General features: G+C 45.0%; 1 protein-coding gene across 4 annotated transcripts in view; it reads left to right on the plus strand.

The window, feature by feature from the left end:
- The window catches only part of LOC119446706 (mediator of RNA polymerase II transcription subunit 13), a 116163-nt gene extending 100426 nt beyond the window's left edge, over positions 1 to 15737 (plus strand). For all 4 annotated transcript variants that reach the window (XM_037711218.2, XM_049664339.1, XM_049664340.1 and 1 more), the window contains 4 exons: positions 2851 to 3111; positions 5724 to 5888; positions 7202 to 7320; positions 12993 to 15737. In XM_037711218.2, the coding sequence (XP_037567146.1) occupies positions 2851 to 3111; positions 5724 to 5888; positions 7202 to 7320; positions 12993 to 13125 (678 nt within the window). In that variant the 3' untranslated portion in view covers positions 13126 to 15737. The remainder of the gene's footprint in view (positions 1 to 2850; positions 3112 to 5723; positions 5889 to 7201; positions 7321 to 12992) is intronic.
- Positions 15738 to 21748: the final 6011 nt, after the last annotated feature.

Genomic DNA, 21748 nt, shown 5'->3' on the forward strand with positions numbered 1-21748 from the left:
GAAGTTCATTTTAGTGGTTGAACAGCTCTTGCGCACAAAAAGCCTAAAACACATTCATATTCTGTTCGAGCAGGATCAAATGCCGCCTCGTTGAACGCCGCTATGTCGTTCTGGATTGGCTATAGACATTTTTCTTGGCCGGCATTGATTTGACACACTCCTATAATAAAAAATATTTTTTTGTTGAAAAAACATAGATTAAGTTTGTTTTAATTAATAATACAACGTAAGACAATCACTCTTTGGAAGTACTTTTCTTTTTAATCTACATCTTCACAAAACGCGCTCGTAGCCTATTGGCATTTCTTTTTACTGCAAGTGCACTCTGTTTTCCCGTTTAGAACCGCATCGCCTAAAGTGTCACTCAAGGTCCCGAAGTGCACTTCCCGTAAGTGCACTTAACTTGCCCGCTTGACAGGGGTATTTACTTTGCATGCTGCATCACGCCAACATGTCACACTCGCATATAGTTAGAACACCGTCTCGTGCAGGTATAACACTATACCTTACTGTCGCTGTCACCACTTCGCCTTTTGAGCACTCCACTCTGTGATACCTTAGCTATCATGGCACACAGAAAAAAAAAAAAACGGAAAAAAAGCACATGGTATTATATTTCAAATCAAATTGATATCTGAATCCAACTTCTTTCAACTCAATTTGACGCTGTTTTATTTTATTTGAGCTGAAATTTACCTTACACATGCTGAAAATCATGCTTTTCATGCTCTCCAATGTTATGTACTACCATAAAAACCTGCATATAATACAGACCCGCATATAATACAAGGTGTTATTTGGGGATAGCAATAACAAAAAAAAAAATTTTTTTTTCATCCGTATATAATGTGAGTGAGGAAAACTCGTAGAAAGCATTTATTTGCATTGCAGTTACCGTTCAGTCCTCGTCCGTTTCACTGGCACTGTCTCCCGATAGCCCCTTGTCAGAGATATCATTTTATTCATGTATCAGTGTACATGGAGGGGTGATAAGAAAAAGCTGCCGATAAGGCAGCTTGACGGGTTCTCACCCCCAAACATTTGAGCAGCAACCGTTTACAGCAAGAAAAAAAAAAAGTAACAAACAAATAATGCATGTACAAGCATTTTGCTCAACTAGTACAGGCACAATATATAAAGTAGAAAAAAAATTAACTTGCATGCTGGCTTATACAATGTTGAAGCAAAGTGAAAGTTTGTGAGCTATGTTCAACTGAATAAAAATGATTATATATGAAAAAAAAAAACGACACAAAGGAACCAACTATGAAAAAACACGCTTAAGTTCTAGTACGGTTTCATTTTCTAACACAATATCATGATCATTAAAGTAATTTAACAGTTTTGGGATTGTACTTTTGAGCATCTACTCTCCATAATTAGTACGGTTTAGTGGCACATTGCAGCACTCCCAATTTCTTGTATGTGTGTATTGGAAATGTTAGTTTCAGAAGGCAAGTTAGATTAGAAAAGTGATGCCGTTTTTTTTTTTTTTGTTTTTTTGTTTTTTTTTTAACAGTGTTTTGCTGAGTCAATAATCATAAAATTTTTCCATAGAGACTAAACCATACTTTTTTATTAGAGGAGTCGCTGCAGTATACCATGGCACATTAGATATAACTCTGATTATCTTATTTTGGGCACGAGCGAGTTCCCACAGAAAGTCATCTTCAGTGCCGTCAAGTGTGTTGGCGATGCCGCATTTCTTAAAAGAGCGACTGACGAGCTCCTCTGGGATGCTGGCCCATGCATCCGCAATCAATCCAGCTACAAAGCACCACTGGAGAGGTCCGTTTCAGCCGTCCGGTAGCCGTTACTTCCGGGCATCCCGACCTCATCCACTCTTAGAAGCACTTGATCCGGTCTTTAAAAGGCTTGTTAATGCAAACGTCCAGCAGTCGCAACTGAGATGTCATGCCAGCCGTGAACGCTGCCCTCTGTGACGCCGAAGTGGATGTTACATAGCCGACTTAGTAACATTTTTAGTAACATTTTTCGCCTGTTGCAGATCTTACTCGTGATGCTGCTACATTTAGTGTAGTTGCAAGCATGCCCAGATCACAACCATGAATTTTTTATCTGACATGAAGTATGCTGTGTAAAAAAAGCCGTCATAAGTTTTGCCACAGTCCTCAGCACTGTAGGAACATTTGTTAGATATATGACTCCAGCACAAAACCTGGGGTCATTCATGGAGTAATCAGTCATCAGCATGTATTTTGAAGCCTAAGTCAGATAAGTCAGTTAATAAAATAATAGTAATAACAATAATAATAATTTAGGCAGAAGTGAGCGCCATTGTTGTTGTATGGAGTTAAAAACTTCAATGTTTTTGCACTTCTTCAAAGCTGAAGTGATTAGCATTATTTCATCTTGTGACGGTATCTTTAGTCTAACCTTGTGGAAAAAGAATCCAGTTACATCTGATGTATGTTTAGTACAGACACCTGGACCTTCCCAACATACTTGCTGACAAATAGACACTGTGAGAAAGATTACTAGGTAAAAATATTAACAGACTGCTAAGGCATGATAAACTGAAAGAAAAGCTATTAGAACGAAATGCAACATTTCAAGAAAATACACAAGCGACAAAGCGGTAGTACAGAAGTAGTTGGGCTGCTGATGTAATGATTACAGCAGTTTGTAGAGGAACAGAATGGTTTCTAAGGTAAGTGAAATGCAGCTGATGGCTGCAAGGGATTATGCGGAGTGTTGAAATTAGGAAATTTGCAGGCATAGGCTGCTGCTGATGATTATATTTGTACATAAGTGAATGGGCACTAGTGATGACAGTGGCAACTGCTGACCCGTTTTTTTTTTTTTTTTTTTTTTCATTTCTTTTGGCAGTCCACGCAGGCCACCTTTCAACAGGACCACATGGACCCACTGTCGACTACACTTGGTGATGACGATGAGATTTTCAAGTCACTTACAGAAGACATTGCTGTTGGCAATGACTTCAATGACATTCTGAACTGGACAGACAGCCCGGAGGCACCTTGCTCACCTACGCGAAGGTCTTCGCCACCAGGTTCCCCAGGAGGTGGAATATTGGGCAGTGGTCCAAGTGGGCGCCAATCACCCTTTCAGAATGGCAGCGCACTTCGGGTGAGATGCCAGGCTTGGTGCCATTTTTGGTGGACCACAATGGGAACGACAGAGGGGTTAAATACACCATGTTATCAGTGTTAAGCAATGAATTGCCAAACTAAGCATAGCTTGAGGTAATTAGCATCTTTGTTTTCAAGAGTCATGTATGCTGCTTAGTGAGACTTCTTTGATAAGGGTGCACAGTACTCCAGAATGGACAATTGGTTTACAGTCAACGTCCGATTTTCAGGCTCCCTATGGACCATGAGAACATCTGAAACATCAGGCAGTCCGAAGAAATGAATGCTTGCCTTTTACTCCCCCTCAAGGACTGAAATTGCCGCAGCCCTGTCTGAAATAGCTCTGAAGGCCTGCCAGTACACTTATTAGACGTCTCAGTGCTCATACTGTGTCTTGTGACAGTGGCCCCCTTTCCACTCTTGGTTTGCTTCACCGCAATACGTTATGTATGCTTGACTGCATAACACCTCTGTATTGTGGCGAAGCTTACTTTTGGGAACTGGTATACAGTATTTATTCAACACATCTTAGACCCTTACCATACTTTTTCGTGCTTTGAAGGAATCGGCAAGGATGACAAAGACAGGGTCGGCACCATTGCTGACAGCAGCGAATTCTTTCAATCGGAAACCGGGCCCCCAATAGCAGCACGCTTGGCAGCGAATATTGAAGCAGCTAGGCTTCAACACTGCAGAATGCACGACAGCACAAAACACCCACATGACTATGCACCAAACACCATGTGGCCAAGCACAAATGGCTATGGGGGCTACAGCTGCCAGCAGATAGACGTGCGAGAGTGCTGGTTCGAGGCTGTAAGATAATCAGGAATGGCTGCTGTGGTGGCTTCCATTAACTCCACAAAGCCCGAACACCATTCCATGTCAAAGAAAATTTCAACAACTTGTTCACATTTATTTCTGGCCATGGAGAGTATATTGGTATGAAGAAAAGAGTGAAATGATAATTGAGTAAAAATTAATTGTACTGTAATTACTTGATTCAGGGAACCAAGACAAGTCCACTTGTCGAAACGTTGGCTCCTGCTCTCACCTTGTTCTCGTGTTACTCATTGATTAGTAAATTATTTTCTGAATTATTCATCAATGAAAACTCCCTCCAGCATTTAAAAAATTCTGGCATGGGCTCTTCATTAGGTTTCAGTGCCTAAATCGAAATTTTTAGGCACCAAATTCTGCGTTTAAAAATTACACATTGGGCTTGTAGGGTTAATGCTGTTTCAGACCTCTGGACACGTCAAAAAGTCCGCAGAATCGGACTGCAACACCATTTCAGCGTCCATAGTTTCAGATGGCCTTATACATTGGCTCCTTACGGTATGTGACGGTGCCATGCAGACGTCTGAATTATCAGGCATGTCTGAAAAATCGGTCATTGACTGTACTGATCTTTACCAACACGAGCTTTAATAGTTGTTTGGGCACCTCAGTGACAAGTGCTCACTCACTGTTGGTTCCTATATAAGCAGCAACATGAAGGCAATATATTTTTAAAAATGAACTAAGAAATGCTTTTTATTTTGTGTTGTATTGTGCTTTTCAACAATTACTCACTTCCATTGTGGCCTCATCATACAATTCCATTTCAATAATTTCAATTTTTATATTTCAAAAAGCACAACAGTGTTACCATATTTGCAGTACTTAAAGGCTTGCAGGTTACTATATGTGCCGTTTGTGGCAAAATATGCATGAAGGTCAACTAAAAGTACGAGAAACACAAATGCAATGAAAGCAGCTGGTTCTTAGTGTGATAATTATGCTTCATCTTCTTGTGAGCCATGACGGGCATCCCTCTCTTACAGCTTGGTGCTCTAATTTGTTTCTGATGAAGAAAGGCAGTGTTCACTGATATAAACTCAGCATATCTGGAATTCATTATCTCAAACTACAAAATTTTCTCTAACTCAGCCTTTCCTTAGAAGTAAATCTCTGTGGAAAATGGCAAGAGGTAGCACCAACAGAAAACAACCTACTGTGCATCTGAAATCTGGTGCTAAATTGTCGCCGCAGAAGAGACGCAGCATACGAAGAGTCAATTTGTTGCTTAGGCAACTGCACATGTAGTGGTTCAGAACCCTGTGAGCACTGATAAATTTGCATGTCAGAATATTATTTGAATAGGAAAGTAAGATAATATTGCTTGGTGGGGCATTGTTAGTTAATCTTCACTGAAATTGCTGGAATTCTTTACTGAAATAGGAGAAGAGGAGGGTGTGTAGGTTGTAGCACTGATTGATTCGTTGCATAAGTGATGTAGTCCTCCACACCACAGCAGACACACAACTGTACTTGGTTGCAGCAAAAGGGGCGTGCCTCAGTAGCATGTGTTACACGAGCACTCAAGGTTAGCAGGTTGTGCAACATTTAAGTGACGGCTTCGGATGAGCAGCTTGTCAGTTAGTAAAGAGTGACACAGCAGGTGGGGCTACTTTATCCAAAACTATTAGATGTTTGACGGTGGCAAGAAGTGGCCGAGACAGTTATACAGCAAGAAGCTTTGCTTACTTTCTTCAGTGGTTGCCACATAATTTTATGACCGTGGTTCAAGGAACATGCTGAGTGTGTCCCTTCAATTGATGGTCGCAGGGTCCTGGAAGTGGAGGTGGAGAGCCCCAGGAAGAACCCATGCAGCTGCTGCAACAACCTTTGGCCTTGGGCTACTACGTGTCAACTGCACCCACAGGCCCTTTGCCTCGGTGGTTCTGGGCCACAAGCCCCCATCTAAGGGATTCATGCCCAGTCTTCCTCAAGGTGAGAGCTCCAGTTAAAAGTCAAGTGATCTGCATCCTCTGTCTGTCCGTCTGTCTGTCTGTGCGTGTGTGTGTGAATGTGTGTGAATACTTTCCCTCACGTATTCTTAAATGCTCTAATAAGAGAACCTCAATATGTTGCTTGTCAAGTTGGGGCGTGCATGCCTGTACCCAACTCATAAAAGTGTTTATGCCTTTTATTGCGATAGCAATTATATGGGCACTCCAGCTGCATTTCTGCCGCTGCCGTGAGGTTCTGCATGAAGTCTAAGGGTGATAAATCATCGCCGCGCGCTGTATGCTGTGTGTGTGAGAGTGAGCCGGCGATCGCGGCTCAATCTTGCGCACGCAAGGGAGGGAAGCAGGAAGGAAGTGCACTGTCTTTCGTCGCGTACAACGCTCCTGGGGGAGGCTAGGTGGGGGTTCTGCTCTGGGCCGCTGTATCTTGAAAGCCATCTGCTTCGGGTCACAGTCCGCTGTGCACTGTTTTTTGCGGCTTGGTTCGCATTGATGCGAGATGTAGCACGAAGGTCAGTTCGCTCACTGCTGCTGCCACGCTTCCTCACTCCAGCGTTTTGTCAGCGAGTATTCGCGGTCATACAGTGAAATGTGTTCATGTTTGCTTGTGCACGCGTGACACCATGCTTGTTCATGTAGTTAGTATGCCTATGTTTACAAGTTTATACGGCCAATAAAACTACTATCCTTACTTCGTATCAGTCCACTAAATTGCTATCGCAATCGATGCTTCGCCTTGTGGGGGAAATTGTGACTCGGGCATCTTACATCATTTTTATGCTTGTCACATTAAAATAATTGTTTTCTCTTTTTTACATTTTCATGCGTGCAGACATTTAGAAGCATCTTGTGTAAAATTCAGTGAGCTCCAGCAAGCTCTATTCATAAACTACCGTTGCCTAGTCGTATAATCTGGGTTCCATTTTATTCTTATCAAGTGGGGGGGGGGGGAGAGGAGCCAACACTACGTTTGTAATTACGTCGCTACTGACACCTTCACACCAAAGCTAAGAAGGACGTAGTCATTAACTGCAACAAAAATTTAAACGCACTTGGTTGCGCATCATTCATTTAGACAAAATTGCGGAGAATGGCTAAGGATGTACGCATGTGCCTTAACCTTTCTTGTGACCTTTCTTCATCCTGCTATACTTTGCCCATATATGAAGTGCCAACATGGTAAAGCCCCCTTGTGATATCTGAGTGCCCCTTCATCTGTTGTGATTGTTTTGAACTAGGACTGGTTTCTTCAGAATTGTGGGCTCATTTCTTGTCCTGCTCATTCTCTTTTAACAGAGTGCCCTGCTTCTGCATTGCCCCACCGTGCACCAGAACCACGATGACATTCTACATGGAAATACACACATGCGCAACTACCACCCACTTGACTCAAACTTGACCACAGATGTGCTACGGTAAGGAAAGACCTTTGAAATGTGTCAGGGTATGGGGGGATGCCAATGGCCCTCTGCCTCGACACACCGAGCCCCGCGGTTGGCGCATGCCTGCGCAGCAACCGCGGTCCGGTACAAGCTCGAGGAAACAATAGACAACCACGTGTACACTCGGAAAGCATTTATTACGACTGCAACTAACACTTCGAGCAGGCCAGCTAGCTATAGTTGACATCGCTGAGGGTTCCCTCGAAGAGAATAATACACTAGGTAAAGAAGGGCTTCCGACTTACCAACTGGAGAATACGGGGGGGGGGGCACGGCGTTGGCCGCGGCAAGAACGCGGTTGACCAACCACGTGCGGAAATACGGGAGCGGCGGCGGAGACTTCCGCCGTCGCCGCTTGCTGGAGACCAAAGAGAGCCGGGCGATATCAGCGGGATCTCACGTGACCCACCCGGTGGCGCTGATAGCGCTTGCGATTCCCGCGCGCCGCCCGCGGAAGGAAAGTTTCCCCTCTCCCAACTCTCCCTAGCACGCATGCGTCTGCCGCGACGTTCGCTGCCCGTGCGGCTGTTATGGGACCCGAGGATTCCCACAAATGTAACAGTTTATATGTCATTGGCTCAAAAGTAATGTACCTTATTTTATTGAGTAATATGAGGGACACTTCAAATATGTATGCATAATGAGTAAAGCGTTAGCATTGTGTAAAATGATTTTTTTTTTTTCATCTCTCTCTGCTGTTATGTAAAATCCCTCCTCTTTCGTTTAATTAATACATAGCCAGGGTGTACAGTTACGTTGAATGTGACCAGTGCCGATAGGCCACTAAACAAAGTTTATTTTTTATTTATTCTTGACCTTTTGAGACACACAGTATACATACGTACAGCAGTCTCAGGAGATATGGCCAAAGGCATCAATTTGCATAACTGGGCTGCATCACCCACACACATTTCACACTGCCCGATGAAGGCTGAAAAGTCGGTACAAAATGCAATAAGCAAAAGTGTTTATAAAATACAATTACAGAAACAGGCAATAGCAAGGCTGAAGTGTCTACAGAATGCAAAATACAGCAATTACAAATAACACCATTTTAAAAGGTATGCTGCCCTGCGCACAAAATAACAGATAAATAATTGAAGTTGTTCACATGATGCTTGTGTGTTTAGCGCTAGTTAAAGGCTGCCTGGCAACATTGGACCTTACTGACCTTTTAAAGGCACAAGCCAACAAATCTGCAGTCAGTGTCTCCAGTAGCAAGAAATTACTGTTTAAAAAAGAGCTAACTTGAGAGATTAAAGTTTGTGTTCCGTAGTTTGTGTGAGCTCGCAGGGTCACAATTTAGTTTGTCTCAAATTATAGCCGGTCTCCTTTGTGCAGTAAGTAAATATGGAATCGTTCACACGATTCAAATATCATAGCTGGAAAGCCTCAAGGGCGAGCCTGTACTTGAGCAGTTGTTTAATGGGCAGTATACTTAATTTCATAAAGTAAGGTTGTGGGGCTTCATGGTTCTCACAGGAGTACCGACTACTGCAGGTTAGAGCTTAGCGAGCCACAGAGCCGCGTCAGTCATCACCACTAGCGGGCCGCTCTACCAGGCCGCAAAGGAGCTTTCGAGCGCTACGCACGCAAGAGAACACACTAATGCCCGGAGTTGGCGGAAGCCGTTTATTGTCTCTGGCAGCACCCAACACTGCACAAATGCCCATTCACGGAGCGGCGCGGGAACCAAAGGGGTTGCACACCAAGAGCAAAAATATAGACAGGGGCACCTATAGCGCGTCGCTGCGAGAGTAAAGGCTCCTGTGGCTATGCTGCTTGCTCTCGCAAAAATCAGTGGGCCAACTCACGAGAGCTCAGAAAAAATCTCCTTCGACTTGGGCCTCCAATAAGTGGCTCAGCGCAGTTCAACCACGCGCTAGCACTAAGGCGCCACTCTTCAGCTTGGCATCTGGCAAGGATCAACACAAGGTATGCGCTCGCTGTACGGGCAAAGGTGCCGTACGTAAGCTCAAGTCCGAGACACAAAGCGGCCAGCGGGTGAGAGGGAAGCGTGTGTGTACGCAGTGCTGTTCTCAGAGAGAAGACCTGTGCTCCCGTTGCTAGCAGCCGACAGTGGCTATGCCCAGGCGCAAGCGCCATCGCTGAGAACCGTCGCAAGTGGAACAGGGGAGAGGCGTAGGGAGGATAGAATAGGTGAATGCCCATACAAAGGCACTGGGGCATACCTCAATCCCCACGAGGTTTTGTGTGGTCAAGAAAGCCCAGGTTATATATCAACTGCACAGCTCTTTTTCGTATTCTTAATAACAGCGTAAGGTTAGTTTTTGACATAGCACCCTGCACGAGAAAACTCTAATGTAAGCGAGAGTTTATCAAAGCGTAATAGAGCTGTCTTTTCAAACTTATCGGAGTGTAGGTTCGTACCATGTTAATTATCCCTGCTGCCCGACTAATGTCTTTGTGAATGAATTCAATGGGGCTAGACCAATTTAAGTTCTTACGAAAACAAATACCTCGAAATTTCATGGATGGTAGGTACTCTTAGCAAAATTTTATTTCTAAATTCAAGTGCTAAATTGTTTGGGATTGACTTTCTTGGCCTGAATATGACACATTTTGTTTCGCGAATGTTTAACTCTTTCCCTACCATGGAGAAAATAGGTTTTTTTTTTTTTTTTTTTCTGAAGGAGCTACTGCACTCAATATTTTACGTAATAGATAAACAAAAAGCAGGATGAATGCACTTTTCACACATAAAAGTTTTATTAAGAAGATGTATGTCACAAAAAAAGATACAAATTGCCAAGATCAAAATTGTAGGATAAAATTGAACAAAGTTTGTAAAGACATGTTTTGTATCTACTAAGAAAAAAAATTTATCAAAAATTATGAGATAAGCATTATGTTTTGCCGCCTAATAGGCACCATCTCCGAGAAAAATCTAAATTTTAGGGGCGAAGCTCCTTAGGGTGTGGGTCTGTCCCTCCTCTGTAGTATGTAGTAGTAGTAGTCGTCGTAGTAGTAGTCGTCGTAGTAGGTAGCCACGTCTACTTTTATGAAAAAAAAAAAAATCCGAAAGTTGTGTCCGTAGCGCGGAATCGAACCAGGGACCCCTCGCTTCCGAATGCGCGGCGCTAACCACTACGCCACGCAGCGCACATGGACACACGCACCACGATGACAATAAATACCCAACATTAACGAAAGACTGCGCGTTTCTAACGCGTTTGTGCTAGCGCGTTACGGCCCGTGTAAGAAGCTGGTGTAAGACGCTGTGGCCTCTCCGCCTTACCCCCGTATTCATAAACGCTCCTCGACTTGAACTTGACTTGCCACCGCCTTGGGCAGCGCGTTCGAAACGCGTTGAAGGCGGTGGCAAGTCAAGTTCAAGTCGAGGAGCGTTTATGAATACGGGGGTTATACTCTCTCAGCAGTCATGTGATGGCGTCAGCAAACACGGTGCACGTTCCGGCATGTGTAAACGGCTGCGTAAGATGCTGTGGCCTCTCCCCCTTACTAGAGAGTACTGCACGTTTCTAACGCGTTTGTGCTAGCGTCCCCTTAAGCGGGAGATGGTGCAATTATAATGAAGGGCGCTGTTATAAAATAGGAATGACGTCACATATGGCGCGTGTCATTTGTGGAAGTCAATCGTTCGATTTAGTGCGGCGAAACTGGGCGAATTGCACGGAAGATTCACGGTTTACCGATGATTCCCTCCGGAGCTTCGCCCACTCATCATCATTCACCCCGTGGATATGCGGTGCTTTTTTTTCATTGACCATGTATTCCGCTACAAAAATTTAACTGCAACCACTACATTTGGGCGTGCCGGGCTGCAGCTGCCGATGTTCCAGGTTGGTTTGCGTCGTCGTCGCTTTCAAAGTACAACGAAAAGGCAGCATCCTCAGACTCGCTGCTGCTCAATCCATCGATAAAATTAACTGCAGACACAGCGCAATCACAAAATCTGCAATCCTCCGAAGTGCGCGCGCCGCTTTCAGAGGTGGCCATGTTTGCTTTCTACTTCGTCGATCGCGAAACTTCGGAGCGCGTTCATAAATTACCGCCTGGCTGGAAAGAAAGCAAACTGCTGAGAAAACAAAAATATAGTTCCCCTGCTTCACGTCTGATGGCGCAAAGAGACCTTCCGCACCACTCATGTCCGTGAGTGGTGCGGAAGATCTCGAAAGCAGCATTTCAAACCATCGATAGTGGGCTAACAATGCCCAACGTATGCAGTACGGAAAGAGTTAATTGCAGTTCATTTGCATCTAACCAGCAGTACAGTTTCTCAAGCCACTTGTTTGCATGTGCAAATACATCATGAAGATTTCCACCCCCAAAAGATAGTGTCGTCAGCATATACAGTAGCCGACTGATTTTCTGGACCTCGCAATGACCGAAAAGTAGTCTGAAAAATCGAACAGTCCAAAACACCTCTTCGGCCATATATATATATATATTACGCTTAGAGAGGCTTTAAAAAAAATCTCTAATACTGACCTGCCTCATACAGTGGTGGTCCAACTGCGCCATTTTGCTACAATTCTACTTGTCTACGCCTTGTTGCGCCCACCGAAGTGCAACTTGCGCCAAGGGCGCTAAAGCGCCACCTTTGCCTTGGGTGCTCCGCGGACATCGCATTAGCGTGGCCGATCCCTTCGTTTGTGGACAGACCCGCGGCTAAGCATTCCGAGCATTGGCGACGCAGACTTCGCGCGTGGAATCTTTGATCGGACACGCAATTAAGCCTTTCAGCACTTCATGTTTCGGAATTCGCGACCAAGCACGTCGAGCGTCGACTCCTCGAGCCCCGCAGCTAGGCATTTCGCGCATCGGCACTTCGGACTGCGCGACTAAGCACATCGAGCGTCAACTCCTACGGCTCGCGGCTAGGCATTGTTGTTGCACAAAATTGTTTTTCTGCATTTCTGGTCTCTTTTGTATTATGTCTGATTGCATAAAACTATTCTCAGTAGTCTACAAGTGCTATTTACATAGGCAAATAAGGCCTGTTTGCAACGTTTGATGAGCCAAAAAAGCTTCTTGTTTTGCTGAGTCAAATTCTCGAGGAACATGACACCGGATTTTCTTTCTCTTAGCAAAAGCTTTCTTTTCCGGCCACTTGTCTCGCGTAGTACGAGCGACAAAGGGCATGAGTAGGGGAGGTGTCTTGCCATCTTTAGCAAGGAGCCTGTGCATGGTGTCAATCCCATTTAGTGTGATAGGGGCCAGTGCAAGTTCTTTAAAGAGATCTGCATTCACTGTAAGATCTTGCACCAGAATGTAGAGTTACATTGAATGTGACCAGTACCAGTGGACCGCTAAATTAAAGAGGAGGTCTGCATTTACTGTCTGTTCAGTTTTAGTCATTTATTTATCAGTAAACTAGGTGTATTGCAGGGGAAACGAGCCTCTTCATGAGGATGTAATTCCAAAAAAGTATTATATGCGAAGCCATCGACTGTTTTGCACCACGTCATGTTCAAGACAAGTCGGACCTTCCCTACCCCAGTGTTCCCGTCGTGTCACAGCACCCATTAATAAACTCGCATTTATGCAACAGTGGCACCACGTTTCCCGCTAGTTAGTATTGTAGTACACTTCATGGTGCCAAGTGTCCTTTGTTTATGCCATTCATGTTCTGACTGCGAATATTGGGTCGCTGATTGCAGGTACGTGCTGGAAGGCTACAACACGCTGTCGTGGCTCTCCCTTGACCCACACAGCCATGACAGGCAGTCTTGCCTGCCGCTACACATCCAAAACCTAATGAAGCTCTACCACGCTGTGGAGGCACTGCTCTAAGAGAGCAGTCTCCTAATTTTGTCTCATCTAAGGCTGTGAGCGCTCTGGTGTGTGAAAAATAAGAGACTGGTGCTGGTGCAGCTTTATGCGGAAGTGGGCAGATATGGCCGGTGCAAGGAGGGAAGGTGTTTCCTTTTGTTTCTTCTCTCCCATCCTGTGAGTGCTGCCATCACGTCGTGTTGTTTGTTGTTGTTGTTATGTATCATACCGATGCTGCCATCCTCAGTCCCTGAACCGGTACCTGTGCTTTTTGTTTTGACGGCTTCTTTCACCATGTGAGCATGCGTACATCTTGGTTGGCACTGCGTTGTCACAGCTCTTGGAGATGGTTTCGGATCGCATGAATGCTGTTAGCTGAGCTGAAAAACTGTAACGTGATATTATGCTTCTGGTTGCTGTGGGGCCAAGGCTTAATGGCTTCTCCTCCTCTCTTTTCCGATTTATTTGTTTCGGTCTATGGCAAGAGGTGCTGTTTTTGAAAAGGCACTAGTTCGTATTAGTGTCTTTCACAAGCATGGTATTGGTTGACCAGCAATACCTGTTTTAGTTTGAGAAATACTAAAGAGCAGTGTCACAGAGATGGGCGCTCCTTGTACATGCACAAGGCAATCTGTTTACTCGTACAGTGCACACTGGGTCTGTCGTAGTCATTAGAATCTACATCACAAGAGAGTCCTTATGGTAATACATTATGGAAAAGCACTCTTACCTCCAAGACAGATTTTGAAAAGCCAAAGAGAGAAGGCAACCTTAATCTGTGGCTGCTATTCAGAAGGCTACCAGTGCAGCGCAAACCATGCTATATTATGCATAGGGGGGCCATAGTCAACGAAGCAATACCTTATGCCCCATTGTGACATGCATCCATATATGTGAAATGGTTCTGTTGCTACTCTCAGGGAAAAGTGAGTCAGCGGCAGCTGCTTCCATTGCGAATGGAATGTCATCCACAGTTGCATATGTTCATTCTGACTGCATACATTACGGTTGTCATCGCCACACACTTCACAGTCCAATATTTTGGTGGCATTGTTTCTATTTGTGATTCTCTCATCTATGAGCACTCTGTGCTTGCTACCTATGTTTCTTTGTTTTTTGTTTTTTTCCTTTTGCCCTCGCTCCTTCAATGCACTTGTTTCATACTCTTGCTGAGGATGCAGCATCTCCTGTACAAATGTAAAAAAAAAAAATGGTTTCCTGCCTCTTTTTCAAGTTTTACTGTAAGGAGGAGGGATGTGAAAAAGCATGTTCTTAATTTGCTCATTTTTAAGGCTGCCTTTTTGAACATCAGCTACGTTGTTAATATATGCACATAATATATGTACACTACCAAGAGCACCTAGGTCAGCAACAGTAGCATGATTTCTTGTTGCTCTCACTGGCCGAAGAAGTGTTTTGTCTGAGCCTCTCCCTCCCCCACATTTTTTTTTTTTTTTTTGGTCTTTGTGCTCACATAAAAGTGCATTGTTGTGTCACTGCATAACATTTGCTGCCAAGAAGGAAGCTTCTTTCAGCTTAGATAGGGCTTCTTTTTTTATTCTCTCAAAGGTGATGACTTGGCTGGTAGCTTCTGAAATACTGTTTTTCGCAGAGTATTATGCATTGTTTGAGTATAAAATGGTATGTGGCAAAGAATCTTTTAGCTCGAGCAAGAAGGCATTGTGCCTGACATTGACTGGTAAAATGTAAAGTACTGCAGTCAAGTCAACATATCAGCAAGAGAATCGCAAAAGAAAAAATGGGAGGGATGCTTTAGTAGCACAAGAAACCAAACAATCTTCATGCATTGAGCTCAGTGCAGCATGCTGTGCAACCAATGAACTATAAATACGTTGATTATGGATATTGACAACCCAGTTCGTGATTAATATTGACAAGGGCTAACAAGATGGACGTGTGAGAATGTGTCAGCCGTGCTGTATATAACAGAATTTCTCCTTTTCCTCCCAGTACACCCCCTTCTCCTATCAGCTCAGCTGTACATTACTGTGTATGTGTATACTATTTAATGAAAAGGGGACAGGAAGTCGTGGTCTTTTTTGTTGTGCCTTCTTTCTTTTCCTTCTTCTGTTAATCTATTTATTGTGCCTGTAAATAACGCAGCCATTTTGGTGAAGAGTGGGTGTTTTCCCTTTTTTTTTTTTTGTATCTACTGTGGTTTGAAAAGCAATGTATCTACTTAGCCTTGTTATATATTATACATATTATAAATATATAAGTATATACATATATATATATATAAATATAAAAATACTATACATACATATAAATACGAGGTACACATGACAACCTATTTGGGCGACAGAAGACATCTATGTAAAAATAAAACAAAAACAAGGGGCTTCATGCACACCAAGTCAGCCGGAGTGGATGCTACGCTGCTCTTGTGGAATGTGTACATAGGAAGCACTATGGCAGGCATGTGTGTTTGTGTGTGTGCACGTGTGCATGTGTGTGTGCGTGCATGGGCCAGCCGTGTTGTGTATAAAAGAAAAAAGTGTACAGCCTTAGCTCATTTTAGATCCTTTTTACATGGCCCAACTGTGCTGTGCAGCGTCTTGAATTGTACACTTTTATGAAGAATGTTGATTAAAACCTTGTAACTAAGAGAATTCATGGTGTCTGCCACAGTTTGTTTCTACTGCCTTTTCAATGTCAACTTCCTGCAACTACAGTTGGCTCAACAACTATCAGTTCATGTGGTTAACGTGCAGAAAAATGGCACAAAACATGCCAGCTGCTTTATGCAGGAAACATTCATGCCAACCTTAATCAAGAGTATATACTATATATATATATATAGTAAATTGTGCGCTTCTGCAATAGCAGAAAGGCCACCCTTAAACTAAAGATGGGTGACTGCCACCTTGGCACATTGAAAGTTCGCACACCAGCGCCATGTGACAATGGATTCTGCCGGCATCTGCTTGGGCAATGCCTCCTAGCTTGGGAATGGTTAGCTGTAAAGAAGGATTACTTTGCGTTCTGAAGGAACCAGACCCTGAACCTAGCAATTTTTTAAGAACTTTTCCTGTACTTGCTACAAAATTTTGGAATGAGTAAGAATCCAAGTTTAGGGTAGTGTAGATAAAGAGCAGACCCTTGCAAAATTTGAGGGTTGAAATACGGGCTGAAGCGTTGGGAAAAGCTAGCGTAAATAGCTGTTTTGAATACCGAAATTGAAACAAAACGCCGCATTTACCGCTCACTGGAATTAACGCACGATCTAGAACGTGTGGCCCCTCGGCATGACCTCGGAGATAAGGCGGTGTGCTGAAGAATGTCGGAAACGTTGTGCTGGGACTAATGTTATAGCGACAACCACCAGGTACAGGAGTCGTCTGTTAAGGGGCTGTTCAAAGGTTGCTAACAGGAAAACTGTACAAGTGACAGCCCTGTGGCTTTGTCAAGATTGCATTAGTGGTATATATTAGTTTGTGCAAAATGCAGAAAATAAAGAGTACAGTACTTTGCAATCTGTGATGTCACACTGACATACTCGCACATGGGTTTCAGCATGAAATTTTGCTGCTAAGTTTTGCTGTTCATTTATTTGTTTCTAATCAACTGCTTACCATGATTGATCATTGACATTTTAAAGAATCCTAAATTGATTTTGTGTTGATCTATTATTTCTTCAATCGGAAGGGGGTATCTGTGCTCACGTATACTCGCTGTAGCAGTGGCGCACCGACGGGGGGTTGTAACCCCCTACGATTCGGGGGTTGTAACACCCCCCTGAGGCCGACTTGACACCCCCTTTTGTTTAACCCCTTTTCTTTCCTTACGCATATGAGTACTGCAATTAAGATGTAAGACGCGCAAAATCGTCTGCACACTCGCAAAAAGTGCTTTTTTTTTTTTTGACAATTTCCCGTGAAGAAATCGAAATTAGTGCTGTTTAGTACCCCGACTGTTTTGGGTCAGTCGCTCATTGCTCGAGTTTTCAGTCGCAAAGCTTCTGAACCAGTTATGTGCACAGGAACAGGACGTCTGTATACGCTAACATTCTACATGGCACACGAGTCTACACTCGTGTGCGTGCTAGGCAAAGCAGATAGGTCAGAACCCTTGCGTGTGAGCGCCTGCAAGCCTGCCACCGAACGGCATCAATCGCGAAACATTTCAGGTTGGCGACGGGCAGGTCGTGCTTTCAAGAGTGAACGTCGGTCGCCGTGAGTCGCTCCTTGGTCGCCAGTCGCAGTCGGTCGCGCGACCTCTGTCTATCGCCGGTGTGAATAATAATTGGGCCTTAAAGCACTCGGAACCGTGGCTTCTGAACAGTGACGTAATCAAATGATCATTTAAACTAATAATAGTCGGTCAGCGCTCTTACCATCGCGCATCCCAAAGCAGGAGAAATGGATAGAGGAAATAAAAGCCAACAGACGGGGTCACGTTCGCAAAGCGCTGCTTCAGGAAATCGAGGCAAGACAACCGAAGGGCGTAGGGTTGGTAATATCGATTAGCGATTAATCGGTTATAATTATCCCACAGAACGATTCAACTTAATTCATCGATGTCCACCTTTCATTTAATCGATTAGACTTGTTCTATTAATCATTTTCGAGAGCTTGACAGGAGTTGGGCGAAATTATGAAATCCTACTAGAATGGCAGATCACGAGCAGCGGCTGTGGTAGAGCGACTAGCTGTCGACTGTTTGAGTCCCGAGTGACTACTAAGTGGTTCGTTATGAGAAAAGGAAAGGTTAGCGCTATCTTCTGCAGCCCTTGAGGGAGCACGGCTCAGCGCCGATCCGAGTGATGCGAAGCTAGGGTGGCTAGCCAAGCCGAGCACTTCCCCTCTCGCCCCGCTTCCGTTGCAGCCCGATGGGCAGAAGACGTAGTCGCTGTCGATGCTCACCTGCAGCCCCGTCAGCATAGAAAGCTTGCTCTACAAGCGCTTCTGCCCGAAGGCCGTGACCACCTCCCTCCTGGGCTTCCACGCCGGGAACGCACGGCACTCCGCCGTCTGCTCACCGGCACGGCAGTCACGCCTTCGTTCAAAGCCCAATACCTTGACAAGTCGCTGGACCCAACCTGTGGAACAATTGCGACACGGGTGAGCCAGTCACAGCTACACCATCTACTATGGACATGTCCTGGCATATACGAGTATCCTCACTGCGACGAGTGCATTGCTGGGGTATGCAGAGCTCAAATATTTGAATCTGTCTCTGGAGGTCTCACCTTCACTCATGAGTTGGCCAGTGAAAACTGCCCACAGTTCCTGATCCTAAAACTTCATTTCACCGCCAAACACATCTGTTGGTCTTACAATCCGAGGACAAAGACCGCGCTGCCGTTTGAAAGCGTGCATTCCAAGCTTGTTCAGCGCGCTATCATAACCCAGGCCTGGAAAACCGCCCTGGAAAAATCCTGCGAGCATAAAACATAAACTAGCTTTAATCTAGCAAGTGCAGCGCTTCCTTTCGGCTGGTGCGTGTGCGTATGAAATCACCGGTGCGTGTGAAAGTCTCTTGCAGAGACTAAAAGGTTGTAAAAAACGGAAAGAGACTATCAAGAAAGATAAACTGCAGGTTATGCCATACATTCATCGAATTTCGCACAACAAAGTGGCGAGCCGTTACGGGGTCAAAGTCGTCTTCTCGGCTCCATGTAAATTCAGCAGAGTGTGCCTCGGTGTACAATGAAGCACGGCAAGCAGTTCACTGAATGTATTTGTGGGGTTGTTTATCTAATTCCCCTCACCTGTGACAGGTTCTACATCGGACAAACGGGTAGGTGTTTAAATGAAAGGGCTTGTGAACATAACTGGAATGTAAAGAATGCAAAGGTACAATGGTAAAGGTGAGCCTCTGCAGAAGACCCCTTGCAAACCGATCTTGGAAAACACAACTTTCTTGTTCAGATAGAGAGACCAGACCGAAAGGGAGATAGTCGAAGCATTTCACATCATTAAATCAAGTGTCAGTACACCATCTGTTTCGCTTTTAGAGGAAGAAGTTGCTTTTCTGGAAAACACTTAATTGTAGCAATTGGTAACCTCATGCGCGGTTTGCTTGGTTTTCCAGGATTGCAATCGCTCGCAAGTTAGGCAGAGCTTCATCTTTAACCGTGTTTTTAATCTCCCCTCAAGCTTGCTTACAAAGACCAAGCTTACACCGACCCCCTTAAAGTCGGCTTCACATTTAAACAGGAATGCATTGCTGAGAAGACGTTCTTCCAGGGGCAATATAAGTCGTCTTATATTAAAATGTGAAGCCCCTAGGACCTTTTTAACACGAAAGTGTTTTATGCCGGGGTCCACCAAGACTTCACTGACGTATTTCCGTCACGGAAATACGTCATAGCACATAATACAAAGAAAGAAACCAGAAGAAAAAGTTCCACAAACATGCAAAATTTGGAAATCGAACCCACGACCTCTCGGTCCGCGACGATAGATCGCCGAGCGTTTAACCCATTGCGCCACAAACGCAATTGCAGAGAGCTACACAGACGCGCCTTATATATCTAACACTCCTCCGTGTACCCGCGCTCTTGCTCGGGGCGGTGCCGCCGCCTACGAGCAGAAAAGAGAAGTACTGCATTATGACACTAACGCGCACCGACAGTGAACGCTTCGGTGGTCTCAGCACTACGACGCCTCGATGCCAGCATTCGAAGGGACGCTGGCATCAAGAAGCACTACCAACGCCGTAACACGCTAGCACAAACGCGTTAGAAACGCGCTAGGTGGCGTTCACCGTACTCAGCACAGCGGAGCGTGGCCTCCGCAATTAGCTCTGAAAATGTTTCTGAAGTTGATCGCGGAGGCTGCAATTACGACGTGCTGTACGCGCTGATTTGACTCGGTGACGATTCAGTTACGTGCTTTGTCTTGCGCGTTGTATTAGTGTGTCAGTTACGTGCTTCGTCTTTCGCGTTGTGCTAGCGTGTGCAGCGTAGTGCAGCTTCCATATGCACGACGGTTGCTCATGGTCATCGACGTTGGTAGTCGTGATGGAGGAGACGTGCCACCAGGCGTCAGCGTGGGTGCATCAACGCCTAAGGCCGCTTTAGCCACAAAACACCAATAGACATTATATATCAATGTGCAATAAACATTACACTACTTCTGTGAAGACACGTTTCACTTTCGTGTTCTATACCGATTCCTATATAAGAGGGATCAACCACATTTTTTTTTCTTAGTTTATTGTTTGCTGTTGCCCCGACGCGCGCGCGTGTCCAAAACGCATTAGGCAGGCGAAGACCTGCCGAGGATGCGAGCTCCATCTGGATAAGATTTTCGCAAGTAGCCTACCCGAGCGCGCCGCTGTTATATGGTAGAAATGCTGGAAAATGGGTTTGTGTTTGAGTTTTCTCGTAACAGAATTATGTTTTCTCGTACATTCAAATTACAGTCCGACGCCACCATGTCTGTAGGTTGTGGTTAAGTCGTACCATTTTCCTGACGGATTTCACTGTGAGAAGTTCAATTTTCGTTCACTAACACTACCTATTCTAGCCACTGTACTAACACGTTGCGCTACGCGAAGGGCCTGCGCGACCGCGGGGTGGTTCGGGATGATTTCCTCCGCCACGGACGCCGACATCCACACCGACGCCGGATTTTCTGCGACATGGGGGCCCTTAACGCTTTCGCGTTAATAAACGTCTTTCACTCTCCCCCACACCGCACACGACAGCACGCCGCCCAAAGCCGCAGGCTTGAAACGCCCTCGCAATTCATGTCGTGCCACTACCAGTCCACTAAAGACGCGGCATAGCATACGCACCGCTGTTATATGGTAGAAATGCTGGGAAATGGGTCTGTGTTGAGTTTCCTGAACAGAATTATGCTTGCTCGTACATTCAAATTACAGTCCGACGCCACCATGTCTGTCATCATCATCATCAGCCTATATTTATGTCCACTGCAGGACGAAGGCCTCTCCCTGCGATCTCCAAATACCCCTGTCTTGCGCTAGTTGATTCCAATTTGCGCCTGCAAATTTCCTAACTTCATCACTCCACCAAGTTAACATAGCACCACACATCAGCCTATATTTATGTCCACTGCAGGACGAAGGCCTAGCTCTCCCTGTGATCTCCAATTATCCCTGTCTTGCGCAAGCTGATTCCAACTTGCGCCTGCGAATTTCCTAACTTCATCATCCCACCTGGTTTTCTGCCGTCCTCGACTGCGCTTCCCTTCTCTTGGTATCAATTCTGTAACCCTAATGGACCACCGGTTATCCATCCTACGCATTACATGGCCTGCCCAGCTCCATTTCTTCCGCTTAATGTCAGCTAGAACATCGGCTATCCCCGTTTGTTCTCTGATCCACACCGGTCTCTTCCTTTCGCTCAACGTTAGGCCTAACATTTTAGTAGTTTTAACGGCCGTGCAAACTTGCAAAGTAATTTAACCAGCATGGTGTCAGCGTGCACAGGCAAACATGAACCAATCACACCCGATGACCGCGGAAACTCATTGTCGAATTCAAACACTGGTGTGAGAAAGCGCGTCCGCAACAGCGAGCGAAGTGACCGTGCCGTGTATCGCTTCAACGCAAACCTAGCGGCGATAGCGGAGCACGCACAAAGGTATAAGCCTCCGTCGCACCTAGACTCAGCCCCCGACACAGATCGCTTTCAAGATAAGGCGTGCGC

The sequence above is a fragment of the Dermacentor silvarum genome, chromosome 3 (genome assembly GCF_013339745.2).
Source record: "Dermacentor silvarum isolate Dsil-2018 chromosome 3, BIME_Dsil_1.4, whole genome shotgun sequence".
NCBI classification, from domain to species: Eukaryota; Metazoa; Arthropoda; class Arachnida; order Ixodida; family Ixodidae; genus Dermacentor; species Dermacentor silvarum.